This window comes from Pararge aegeria, chromosome 18, assembly GCF_905163445.1.
Source record: "Pararge aegeria chromosome 18, ilParAegt1.1, whole genome shotgun sequence".
In the NCBI taxonomy this organism is placed as follows: Eukaryota; Metazoa; Arthropoda; class Insecta; order Lepidoptera; family Nymphalidae; genus Pararge; species Pararge aegeria.
The window spans coordinates 16,073,991-16,087,748 of record NC_053197.1 but is presented as its reverse complement, the minus strand read 5'-3'; the positions used below and the strand labels follow the sequence as shown (position 1 = coordinate 16,087,748).

At 37.9% G+C, this 13,758-nt stretch overlaps 1 protein-coding gene across 1 annotated transcript in view; it reads left to right on the top strand.

Moving 5' to 3' along the window:
• The window catches only part of LOC120631429 (anaphase-promoting complex subunit 1), a 31,386-nt gene extending 19,971 nt beyond the window's left edge, over positions 1–11,415 (top strand). The window contains exons 18-25 of the mRNA XM_039901009.1: positions 36–159; positions 3,857–4,058; positions 5,008–5,136; positions 6,276–6,409; positions 7,108–7,213; positions 7,666–7,808; positions 8,968–9,391; positions 10,169–11,415. Coding sequence (XP_039756943.1) covers positions 36–159; positions 3,857–4,058; positions 5,008–5,136; positions 6,276–6,409; positions 7,108–7,213; positions 7,666–7,808; positions 8,968–9,391; positions 10,169–10,612 — 1,706 coding nt within the window. The 3' untranslated portion in view covers positions 10,613–11,415. The remainder of the gene's footprint in view (positions 1–35; positions 160–3,856; positions 4,059–5,007; positions 5,137–6,275; positions 6,410–7,107; positions 7,214–7,665; positions 7,809–8,967; positions 9,392–10,168) is intronic.
• Positions 11,416–13,758: the final 2,343 nt, after the last annotated feature.

Genomic DNA, 13,758 nt, shown 5'->3' with positions numbered 1-13,758 from the left:
GCTGATGATTACAGCCGTTTGGGCAATCTCCTCAGGTCTGGTTCTCTGGGACAGCATAGAAGCAAGCGAGGAATGGATCGAGAGCCAAGTCCCGCCCACCATCAAGCCGTACTGCTTCGTGAAACCCACCGAAGACAACATCGACTACGAAGCTATGAAGTAAGTTGGCAGCTATTTGATCTTTTTCCCCAATTTTTAAAATTTATAGCGGTCCCAAGTTTCCCCCGGCTTTTATTGAACATTTGGACAAAATTATTAACAAATAACCTTAAACTAGAGGTCTAATCCATACTGTTTTTTTTACTGTCTTTGATTTATTTTTGTCGAGATTCCTGAATTGCCGCGCTATTTTTTTTTTTTTTTTACTGTTTTTTTTTCATTTTTCTTTTTTATTTACTAGCTGTCATCATGATTTATCAATTGTAAAGTTATAGGTGTTGTATCTATCTGAAATTTAAAAAATTAACTCAAAGTTTCGACATTTTTTCACATTTCACAACCCCCCTTACCTGATGCTGCTGAGCACCTACTTGTTGAAGTTCTTATTTCCCATACCAAAATTCTTCTTGGAGTGTTCTATTGTCCACCATACGTTTCTGACTACTTTCGTTCATTTGAATCCTTATTAGAGAAAGAAGTTCCTCTTTATAGCCACTCCATTATTTTTGGAGATTTTAATACGTGTTTACTCAAAAATGATTATCGCAGCAAGAAATTCGCTTGTGTGATGATGCAAGTCATCTGGACTGGGCGGTTATCGCAGCTGTTGACTCAGTTGACCGCAAAATTGAGATATTTAATTCCCTGATAACGCAACTCTACGATACGCATGCTCCGTTAAGACCAATCAAGCTGAAACATCTACCGGCGCCTTGGTTATCAGAAGAGATAAAAATTTTAATGGACAAAAAGATCGCGGCGAAATATAAATACAAAACAAATAGTACTGACGCTAACCGGGAAAAATATCATAAAGCACGGAATCGCTGTAATACATTGTGTAGGGATGCTCAACGACGCCATATTCATAAGTCTGTTGAAAGTGGTGACACTGCTAAAACCTGGAAGTTTCTTGAGTCTCTTGGAGTTGGTAAATCATCTCATAGATCTTCTATTAACGTTGATATCGAACTCCTAAATAAACATTTTTCTACTTCTGATACAATTAATAGTTCCGATAAAGAACGTACTCTTAGAATTCTTTCTTCCCACTCAACTCCTAACTTTTTACCATTTACCTTCGAGTCTTTTACTGAATGTGATGTTAAGAAGAGCATAACATCCATTGCATCGAATGCTGTTGGTGTAGATAGCATTACCCGTAATATGATCATTCCAATTCTTGACGTTGTTTCCCCTATTCTAACCCATATCTTAAACTCTTCCATTCTCTGTAGCAAATTCCCTGAAGAATGGAAGTTTGCTCAGATTATTCCTCTACCTAAAAAAAACAACCCTTCATCGTTTTCTGATTTTCGCCCCATTTCTATATTACCATTTCTCTCAAAAGTTCTTGAAAAACTCGTATCTCAACAACTTAGTCTCTTTCTTAATAAGAATAACCTTCTCAGTTCTTTGCAATCTGGCTTTCGTCCTGGTCATAGTACGGCTACTGCTCTTGCTAAAGTAACTGATGATATTCGATGGGCGATGGATAACAAGCAGTTAACAATTCTTATTCTGCTTGACTTTAGCAATGCCTTTAATACAGTTGACTTTGACATCTTGCTTAGTCTTTTACGCTCTATTAACATATCTCCATCAGTAATAGACTGGTTTCGGAGTTACCTCAATGGCCGTCGACAGCGCATTCAGATTGACGAGTCCTTTTCGTCTTGGTGTGATGTTGCGGCTGGGGTACCTCAGGGTGGCGTGTTATCTCCTTTACTTTTTTCTATTTTTATTAACTCTATTACTCAAAACATCTCTTCTCTCTATCACATGTATGCAGATGATATCCAAATATATCGCTCATCTACCCTTCAAAATCTTAGTTCTGCTGTTGCAGCTATAAATAATGATATGGCTGCAATTTCTGAGTGGAGCAGGCAATATGGGCTAAAGGTCAATCCTGCAAAATCAAAAGCTATCGTTATTGGTAGCTCAGGAATGATCGCGAGGGTTGATTGGCTGAGCATTCCTTCTGTTATTTATAATGGCATCGCTATTCCTTTTTGTGACTCTGTTAAAGATCTTGGTGTATACCTCGACCGGGAATTGTCATGGACAGCGCATGTCAAAGAGCTGAGTCAGAAAGTGTTTGTGGCGATGAGCTCGTTGCGAAGGCTGCAATCATTTCTTCCAATTCCGACCAAAGTTATGCTAGCACATTCTCTCTTTCTATCTATTCTCGATTATGCGGATGCAAGCTTTCTTAATCTGACCGAGGATCAGCTTAATAAACTTGAGCGTCTTCAAAATCTTGCTATTCGGTTCATATTTGGCCTTCGCAAATATGACCATGTTTCCGAATTTCGACAAAAACTCAAGTGGCTTCCTATTCGTCGTCGCCGGGATATGCATGTACTTTCTCTTCTGTACTGTGTGTTATTTCATCTAAATACTCCCTCGTATTTAAAAGAGAAGTTCACTTTTCTTGGTGAGCAATCTGGTGTAAGATCGTGCCGTGCGCTGACGCTGTGTATGCCTTATCATAGGACAAAATTTTATAAGCGTTCGTTTAGCGTACGAGCTGTGGAATTGTGGAATGCGCTTCCATTGAGCATACGACGATCCAAATCACTGGCGATATTTAAAAGAGCAGTTAAGGCCCATTATATTGTTAACGACTTTTAATAGTATGTATATATGTACTTACTCATTTATTGTATGTTAAAAGTATTTAATTATGTAAGTGTTGTTATTATATATATTAGTTTATTTTTATATTTATTTATTTATTATATTATTTACTTTTTATCTATTTGTGCACACTAGTTTATGTATTAGCATGTAGTTATTTGCATGTATGTATTTTAATATTTGTACCACCAGCAGTCTATTCTCCTCTTTTTTTTTCCTAATTCTAAGGTTGCCTGGCAGAGATCGCTATTAAGCGATAAGGCCGCCTTTTGTATTACTACTTCTTTCGATGTTTCTGTTTTTGTTATATTTTAAATGTTGTGGTATACAAATAAAGAGTTTAAATAAATAAAAAAAAAAAAATTTTTTTATTCGCCTCATAATACCGAAAAATGTCCTATAAATATTATTGTTCTTTTAACTATTATAAAACAACATAACATTACCTACAATTTCTTAGAAAAATGTTTATAGCTATATCTATGTACAAAAATACAAATTCTTGAAATGGGGCCCTTGTTGTTGACCCTTTGAAATTTACACACTTGGGCTTCCGAAAATCCATAAACTCAGGCAAACGTCTTTCCAGCACGAATTCTCCGTTAACATGTAGGCCGGTGATCCCGTCGGGTGATGATCTTATTATTGGACAATATGAATTACAATGTCTGCTTACCCAAGATCATCCGGAACCGGCCAAGAACTGCTATTTTGGTTGCCCCAAGTGTATGTAATCTGTGTCTACTAAATAATAATTGAACACCTTCCTGTCACTATGCAAAGCGTTACTAACTTAAATTCGGCACAGGGTAACGATCCCGAACATATTGTGAAGTACCGCTTGACCTTGCCGAGGATGCCAAGTTTTTTGCCAGCACTTTTAGCCTTGGATACAATGCATTGTCCAAAGTTGAGATTGGTTGGTCTCCCGGAGATCTGTGGACTATCGGATCGAAGCTTACGAGCATAGATTTTGGAGAATTGGAGCAACCATATGCACCGTGTAAATTTGCCTTGTTTGAGCTCAACGTCCATTGTGTTTAATTGCGTCCAGTCAGGCGTACTGCAACATAATCGCCGGCGCGTGTTTCACGCTGGGCCTCCGGTTCGCCGGCTCGGGGGACGACGACGCGCGGGACGCGGTACTACACTTCGTGTCCTTGTTCCTGCGGCTCAGTGGACGCGGCGTGGCTGAGTTGGCGGGCGGCTCCACCTTCGAGGCCTGCACATGCGTGTGCTTGCTGGCAGCGGGCATGGTAAGTGGTATCGTTACCATCATCATCATCATCAACTCATTACCAACATTTATGGCAGTCAGTCGATTGTCAACTGTCGTAGAGAGCAGACGTACGAAGCTACTAATATAGCTTCAAAAGAACTTTAAATATTATAGTCTACTTAGCTTATCCCAAAATTATTTACAAATCCAATTTGAACCGTAGCCTATGTTACTCTCCGTCCTTTCAACTAACTTAGTGCCAAAAATCAAGTCTATTGGTTGCTCAGTTAGGGCGTGAAGGATGAACAAACAAATACACTTGCGCATTTATAATTATTAGCTATCAAGCGGACTGACTATCTAGATTAGAATGACAAGCGATAGCTCAGTGGTTCTACTCTCCCCCGAAAGGTATTTTGGGGCTCGATCCTAACTCTTCGGAGTTATGTGCGTTTTCAGCAATTAAATACTTTGCTATAAAAGAAATGGAAAACATCGTGGCGAAACCGGCATGCCTGAGAGTTCTCCATAATGTTCACAAGGGCGTGTGAAGTTTACCACCACCTACACTACACTACACCAGCGCGGTAGACTACGGCCTAAACCCTTCTCATTCAGAGAGGAGATCCGTGCCCTGTATTTGGCGGGTAATTGCTTGATAATGATGAAGCGATGGTGGTTATCCGGGATCCAAGTGCTATTGCAGTTATGTCTCAACCGGTAACAAAAACTACGAAAACAGAAATTGTACAATTTGATACTTAATTTAATCACCGTTGGTACCTACCTAAAAATTCCTATCAAAACTAAAAAAATATTTAAGAAGAAAGCGGCACCAGTAATCTTTAAAATGTTTTATAAACTCCTTTGACTACTTGATGCGTGTTTCTTTTATCGTTAGTACTTTTTGGTCACTGACCAACCACTGACACGGTTAACGTGTTTCCGCTCCACTGTGGACTGGTCTCAACTGAGTAGTGTCACAGATCACGGCGGGGAGAGGCGACATCCAAGTCCTGCGCGCGTGTAGGCGCCTGCGCGCCCGCCTGCCCACCGCCCCGCGCCCCGCGCCCTCCGCCCCGCCCGCGCCGGCGCCGCTCACGCACGGTGCGCAGGTTCGTGTCACAACTCCGCGGGATCCCAGTCCACAATGAAAACTAATTAGATAATTGCCATGATACTGATTTTGAGAAACCATCCTAAAATATATCCAAAAAATATATTATTTTTGGAGAAATTAAAGATTCTAGTGTTCGAAATTGAAATTGATATTTATTGATTTGATAATTGAAAAATATATTTAAAATTTAAAGGAATTAAAGCTGTAGTAACTCCTTGTTCCATAAATAAAGATTATTAAGTTCTTCTTAGACCAGGACGCATTTGAAACCCTCGTAGTTTTAGTTTTAAGTTTAGGAATATGGTTATCGCCATCATCTCACTACCGTGTAATTCTCGTGTAATGTACGCATCAAAAGTGCCACCTATGGGCCTACTTCAATTAAGATATTTTTTATTTTGACTTTGACTTAGCAACTGATGGTTTGAGATCACAAAATACTGACAATAATAATAAATAATAAATAAATACACTACGAAAAAATACACGCGGCCATCTAGCCCCAAAGTAAGCATAGCTTGTGTTATGGGAACTAACATGACTCACGAATATTTTTTTTATAAATAATACATACATAAATAGTTATAATATACATATAAACACCCAGACACTGAAAAACAAACGATGTTTACCAAACAAACATTTTCCAATCATGGTAATCGAACCCACGGCTTTGGACTCATAAAGCAAGATCACTGCCATACGCAGAGATTTGCGAAGTTCAAGCGGTATAAAATTATGTTTATAAATTATATATATGACTTGACGTCATAATTTAGAGTCGAACCGATTGAATATAAATTCCAATTACACTTCGAATATAAATAACAATGTTGTTCATATTACATGAATCGTATATCATTAGATAAATACAAAATTAAATTTATTCTTTGTTACTACTTAAATACTTTTCTTTCTTTGAACTGTCAAAAATAGGTCTGTTATTTCGAAAAATTGTATGTATTCTTTAATGACTCGGCTGATACTGATGTGTAAGTTCTGGTGCTACATCTAAGTAGCACTAGAATGGAGGTATTCGAGTGAACTCGCGGCGTATTAGTATGCGAAGGAGGCCTTCCCTTTTTTTAAAATTATTAGTCGGCTTCTCGTGACCTCGTAGCATCTGTCCACCAGATGGCAGTGCACTGCACCATAGGCCTGCTGTTCCTGGGCGGCGGCCGGTCCACGCTGTCGAGCTCCCCAGAAGCCGTGGCTGCGCTGATCACTGCCTTCTTCCCCAAACTGCCCACGCACAGCGAAGATAACAGGTACGTAAAGGCGCTGAGTGCTGATAAATGATGTTTAATATACTTAAACTAGTGTATTCATTCAGCCTTTATCCATAAACATAAAACATTGCACACCAGTAAAACAATTTACGAATTAAATGAAATAAAATAAAAAGTATTAGGTTTATTTAAAAGATATATGTGCAAATCTAATATCAACTAAAAAATTAACTGACAAACTAAATTCAAAATTCATTCAAGTAGTCCTTATATATAAGGCTTTGAAACGTCAAATCGGTCTGTTTTACACTACTACCGGTTCGGAAGGCATACTCTACCGAGATGATGCCGGCAAGAAACTCCGCAGTTGCTATTTTCCAAAACCAACAATCTACATTTTACAGTTTAAAATTCATATTTCTATCTTGTGAGAGATGAAAGCGGAACCTAATGCTTACAAGCTTTTGGTTCCATGTTATTAAGAAATTAATTAATTGTTTAGTAACCTCGCTGCAATAAATATTTTTTAACATAATCTTTAAACTTTTGCATAAATAGGTCAATATTATAAAAACGTATATCCCACAAATTATTTCTGTACCTTGCGCAGACGATATGCAAATTACACTTATGACCATTTCTTGCAAGTCGACTATTTATATTTAAAAGTGTCTTACAAATATGTATATACTTATAGTTTTTCTCTTAAGTTTGGGCATACATAAATAATTTTCCAGGTATCACCTTCAAGCATTTCGGCACCTGTACGTGCTCGCAGTCGAGCCTAGGTTAATATTGCCCAGGGATCTCGCCACCGGGAAACTCTGCTATGCTCATATACAGGTAACAAGAGACTTTGACAACTACGTATTTACGGCTTTACCTCATGAGAACTTGCATTAATTACCGTGGTAGAGTCCCTAACAAACCTATCCGATTTGACTTTTCAGAAAGTAGTAAGTTATCTTACCTAAAATACAGAATGTTTGCTCCGACACACAGAGTATGCTCTCGGAGCAAAACGTGCGGAGAGGGTACATTGTCGAACTCCTGTTTGGTGTTGGGTATAAATACTGAAGAAATTATAAATAGCGCGATACAAATTCTCCTGCTTTTTTGAATAGCAAATTAGGCTTTATTTTCATAATATGTCATGGATTTCCGCAACGCCTGTTTTTATCCAACTTGCAATTAATTAATCGGTCAAACAGAACAATATTTCTAGTCCTGCCCGACTCTCGGACACGTCGCGAAACATTTTCGACTGATAAAAACTGACATTTAAATTTTTCAAGGTCATCGATCTGCAAGGTGTTGTAAAAGAAATGAAGGCGCCTTGTATTATACCGGAGTTGAATACTTTGAAACAAGTGAAGATAAACGATCCTAGATACTGGCCCATCACATTCCACCGGGATCAAAACTGGGACCAGCTCAAGTAAGTTTATAATAGACCTTAAGCTCGATCAGCAAATAGATATTGGCCCATGGTCATGAAATGAGATGTAGATATTTTTTATTGTATAGCTGTTTGGCAACAATTGACTTACTTCAACTGACCAAAAGCCTTGCGTGTACTTTTTTTTTTTTAATAGGTTTAATTGACTGACCAACAAGATTGTCCATGAATCCATGGCCTATAAACAGAGCAGCATTTCAAGGTGCATGCGGGGGACACGTCCTTCAATGCGCTGTGTCCATAATTCTGAGGCGTAGCTGCTAAGCCTCGTGTGTATATAATTAAATACACTGGCATATTTGACATAACCTTGATTCGATGACCTTTCATATAAACAGCTAGCTTTTGCCAGCGAATTTTTATTTTTCCGTGTAACGTACTGCTTGGAAGCAGCTCTCATCTCTCACAAGATTGTAAACTGTAGAATGATGTTTAAAAGGAACACTATGCTGAGTCTCTTGCCGGCTCTTCTCGGTAGAATCTACCTTCCGAACCGGTGGTAGAGTCACTACAAACATACTGACTTGACGTTTCAAAAGTGCTTATAAACTCATCATCATCATCAACAGCCTATTGCAGTCCACTACTGGATTAAAGGCCTCTGCCCAGTGGGTAGGACTTCGACTTTACTTTCAGGGGGCGAGTTCAAATCCCGGCACGCACCTCTAACTTTTCCAAGTTATATGCGTTTTAAGCAATTAAAATATCAATTGCTTCAACAGCGAGGGAAAACATCGTAAGGAAACCTGCATACCTGAGAGTTCTGGATAATGTTCTCAAAGGTATGTCAAGTCCACCAATTCACACTGGGGCAGCGTAGTGGACTACGGCCTTAAACCCATCTCATTGTGACTCGTGCCCTGTTGTGGGCCGGTAAAGGCTTGACGCGACGACCACGCTGGTCGCTTCTTGATGCAATAAATGGTAGTAGTAGCAGAGAGGACGCTGCTGACCGTTCTCCGTTATATTCCCTTAGTCGCCTCGTACGAAAGCCGCGAGAAGAGGACGGGTGGTGACAAATTTATTCTGACCTGCCGTCACCACACGACGCCATAAACTAGACCTACTTTTTTAGAATATTCATTAGACCATCTGTTTTCTCAGGAGTCAGGATAATATGTTTTAAATTTATTTCCAGAACATTCCTCGACTATACATGGTGCGTCGATATAAAACAGCGCGCCGGTTGCCTATCGTACTCGGACGACCCGGAAGGCTTCCTCACGATATTGGCCCAAACGTTGACCTTGGACAAGTCAAACATTTGGTCCACCAGCACAGAGAACATAGACCTGTTCACCAACGACGACAAAGTGAAGAACTTTGTGAAGCACTATCTGGCGAAAGACATGAACAGGAATAGAGATATCTGCGGCGACTGCCTGCTGCTGCAGAGGAGGCGGAAGGGGCTCAAGAACGAGGTTCTGCTTCCGCGGCAGTGCCTGTGCAGGAAGTACAACAAGGAGGAGCAGGAATACGTGCAGGGCCTGAGCATGGTGACGTACGAGTGCGTGGTCAAGGATATTATGTGCGCTTTGCCGATATGGACCACTTTCTTGAAGGTGAGCTCTTCTTACCTTCGTTTCACTGTCACATAATGTTCCAGAATTTCAAGAAGTCGCAAACAGTCTAATGCCCGTTTTCACTGACGTCTTTCGGCGGTAGAGTCACTACAGACAGACAGACTTGAGGTCTCAAAAGTGCTTATATTAGGCCTAATTGAAATAAATGAATAATAATAATAAAATTTTATTTCAGGCATAGCCCATATACAGTGCACCTAACATTTTTTTTTATATTACATAAAAAGAAGCACAAATTAAATTAACAATAATAATAATAAAAAATAATTAAAATTAATAAAATAATAATAATTAAATACGAAACAAATAATAAAATAAATGTTAGTAACAAAAAACCACTATCCTATGTTAGTCAACTTAATTTAAAGAGATTCCACCACAAAAAGTACATTAAAAATAGGAAAGTACACAAAACAAGGTATACAATTTGGCGCCGCCTTACAGCAATTTGTTCAATTCAATTCGTTTTTATTTATTTGTTGATACAAATAAATAGGTGTTACAGGAAAAAAATATATGCAGATCTTTTAACTGTACCACGCCAAATTGGCATGCAAATTGTTTTCAGGGTAGTGTTTAAAATTTTAATTGGTTGGCCACGGTTTTACTTCCGTGCAACCAGTGGCGAAGAAAACGAATTGACGGCCGACTGGCGCAGTGGGCAGCGACCCTGCTTTCTGAGTCCAAGATGGGTTCTAAATTTGCATTAAAGAATTTAATATTATTAATATTATTAACACTCGCATACATTTTCAGATAATGAAAGCAATGAAAACGGAACCTACGTCGTACTACACGTGGCAAATCAAACTGCTCCTCTCGCAGCTAGACAATTACAACAAGCGGGCGTCCAGCGAGATGCCCGTCGACGGGGCCGACTCGCCGTGCGAGCCGCTCATATCCAACGAGTTCACGCTCGCCATCAAGCAGAAAATCGCGCTAATATACGACAAATGGGAGATTAAGATAACCCCATACCTAAGAAGATACCTTCGCATGCCGGGCTGCAGAGAGGGACTGTTCGAAGGCATCGGAAAAGTCAACAGCTCCACGGAGTGGGAGAACCGCAGGATGTTCAGCTCATTCGTGGTGTTCCACTCGCTGTCCAGGGACGTGTGGTCGGATGAGATGTCCATGGTGCTGGGCGACTCCCGCTTGAACGCGGATGCTGTTAGCAAGATCTCCGCTCTGCTTAGATGATTGAGGTCGTTGACCGGGAGGGTCACTCGGTCGAAATGTCGCGGCGATTGCGTCCACGACTGGTGTTAAATTACGTCACGTTGGAACAGCTCAGAACTGTTAGAAATGTGAACGGACAAAGTGTATACTGAAAAACTCACCGCGATATTAGAAAGTAAAGACAGTGTTTTAGTGCTTCTATCGCTCGCGCACAATACACAAATCTCGTATGACACTAGAAATATGCCAGTTCTTGTACACAAATCTGTAAGCGAAACTGAATTCACCAGTCTTAAAGTAATGTTGTCCTTCACTCTTGATCTTTCTTTAGATCTAGTACAGAAAATGTTACTTACACAAATATGGCCACATACACACACACACACACACACACACACACACACACGCGCGCGCGCGCGCACACACACGCGCGCACACACACGCACGCACACACATAGCCACCCGTAAAATTTATATCATTTTTTATTTTATTTTTTCATGTAAAGGAGAATGACCAATATAGTATGGAACCACTTCCAAATATTTTCGATAAATGGTATCATAAAACAAAGCTTAAATAAATATTAATATTGGAAACCCAGATTCTAAGAATACGTTAGGTTAGCTTTACTGAGAGTCACAGGGCTCCATAACACAACCCTGCAGTAGTTTTAGCTTTAAAAAAATTAAAAAAATGTTCTATGAACATGACAGTTCATAATCGATTATGTTTCGATTACCTCCGATCGATTTGATTATAACATCACTATAGTCGTAAAAAAGTAATAGGCCCGTTTTGACATTTGTCATCGCGACGTAACTAGTTATGGAACCATAAGACTCTGTACTCGATACTCACGATAAATCAATTCAAGTTTGTATCAGTACTTGATTGATATGATTATGTATTGTAAAGTTTTCGTTCGTTCAAAGTATTCCTTTAACTTCACAACCAATTCGCGTGACTGGCTGTTGATTATACGTCCACTTTTCAACATGTTGAAACAGAGTTCGTACTATATAACAACAAACACAAAAATCGAGTCAAATCACTATGTTATCAATATCCAAAGTAGAAGAGCAAAAGTAAAAGTAATGGTAAACAGTATATCTCAAACTTAAACGAGGGCACAGTCAACTTTACAAGATGGGGAACGAAAAACTGCGCAGTGCGCGCGGGGACGCTTCAGTGATGTGCCGATTGGTCAGATACGTCAACTCAGACTCATTATTTAGAACCCAGTGTCGTCAATTCAAAATTTTATTTGCGGCTTTGAGAACCAAGCGCGGCGGCTTTCGATATTCAGTAAAAAAATGGTTACAACTCTAGAAAAAAAGAAAAAGACTGAGAACGTTACTGTTTTCGAAACGTTTCGCAACAATTATAAATTGCATGCTACTATAAAGTAAGCGCAAAAAGAATACTCGCGATATATTCTTTCATATTATTTAACGTCCCAAAAAAAAATACGTATTTTTTAAAACACTGTATGTAATTGATTGTTATTTTATTGTTTCTTTCAGTTTTGTTCCAAGTTACATTCTATGGTCTTGCACAAATGTCAAAACGGGCCTATTACATTTTTACGACTATAGTTATGTGTACGAATAAAAAATGGAGTCATATTTTATTATTACAATAATATAAAGTACTAAAACTAAATTCAGGGTAGGAAGTGTAAGGTCAATGTGCTTTGTAGGCTGATATAAGGAAACGTTGTCTCTAGTAATAAGGTTTTAGAAAGACTCAATGTTTCAGCGCTTACATCGCGGCACGCCTTTTAATGCTATTATATGTAATATATTTAAGCGAACATTTCTTGTATATTTCTATGTCTTGTATATATAGGTATGGTTATATTTAATATACCTAGAAAGCGGTTCCAAAGTTTTGTATTTAATAAAGATTTTGCTTATGAAATTTCTCTATATAAGATGTGCCAGTCTCAATTAGGTATAGTCAATCGCTTTAAAATGTCGTTAAATTAAATAGTTTCGATTTTCGCTTCTGTGTTTTTTTGTTTTTGTTATTCATTTTTTTTTGTTTTTAATAAATATGGAAACCAATAATAAATTAATTCATATAATTAAAGAAAATATTGTTAAAACGAAATTGTATTGTAAACTTTATAGACACTATTTTTTATTTCATTCAATCGCTATGTAGCGATAAGGCCTGCAAATTGTACTCTCTTGCTATGTATTTATATCTCTGTAACTACTTTTTTTTCTTTGGTGTACAATAAAAGTGTATTCATTCATTCATTCATTCTTTTTTACTATATTTGTAATATTATTTGTATGGAATAAAAGGCTTTTCTATTGTTTTTTTTTTATTTTATTTACTATACAAATAGATAAATGTTTAATTCCATTTGGTTTATTTATTATTTTTACATAGAATTCCAAAAACTAGACTTCTACCAGTGTTTGACAAATTTTTTCAATAGGGATTTTGTGGGACAAACTATGAAAGAGTATCGTGAAATCTGTTAGTATGTAACAAGTTAGTTTACGTAATTCACAGTTTATTATATCTAAAATAAAATTCTAAAATTTAGGCACCAACAAAAAACAATAACAGTCTGTATAAAATAAAGTGTTGAACTATGTGCATTAATGTTTTTTATTTATTTAAATTACTGCAAGCTTCTTTTCTGGTCACACGATGTTATAGTATCCTAAAAATGGTGTATTGTATATTATGTTGTTAGCCTAAGTTGTTTACTATTGTGAAGAATTACCGTCAGTGGCGTGCACAGCGGGTGTGCACAGGGTATGAAGATGATATAAAATGAAGAATATCTCCAGTAGGAGCGATCAAAACTTAAGGGTAGACTTTTTATAACTCTTTTTATATCTATCCTAAGTTTTTTATAACTCATACTGGAGATTTTTTAGCCACTGTTTATCGTTAAAATGTACTTTGTTGTTCTTTTAAAGAAAAAATGTGACTGCAATAACTTAACCATTAGAAGTAAAAATAAACTTACAGTGCAATATACTAGGTTACATAAAATTCATAATTCGTTTAAAGGAAATTGCATTAATTTCTACAAAAAACTACCCATTGACATCTTGGAGATGACACTTAAAATGTTCAAAGTTTAAACGTAAGCTTATAGAAGAGTCCTATTATAGTATAAAGGACTACGTAATCGATAAAA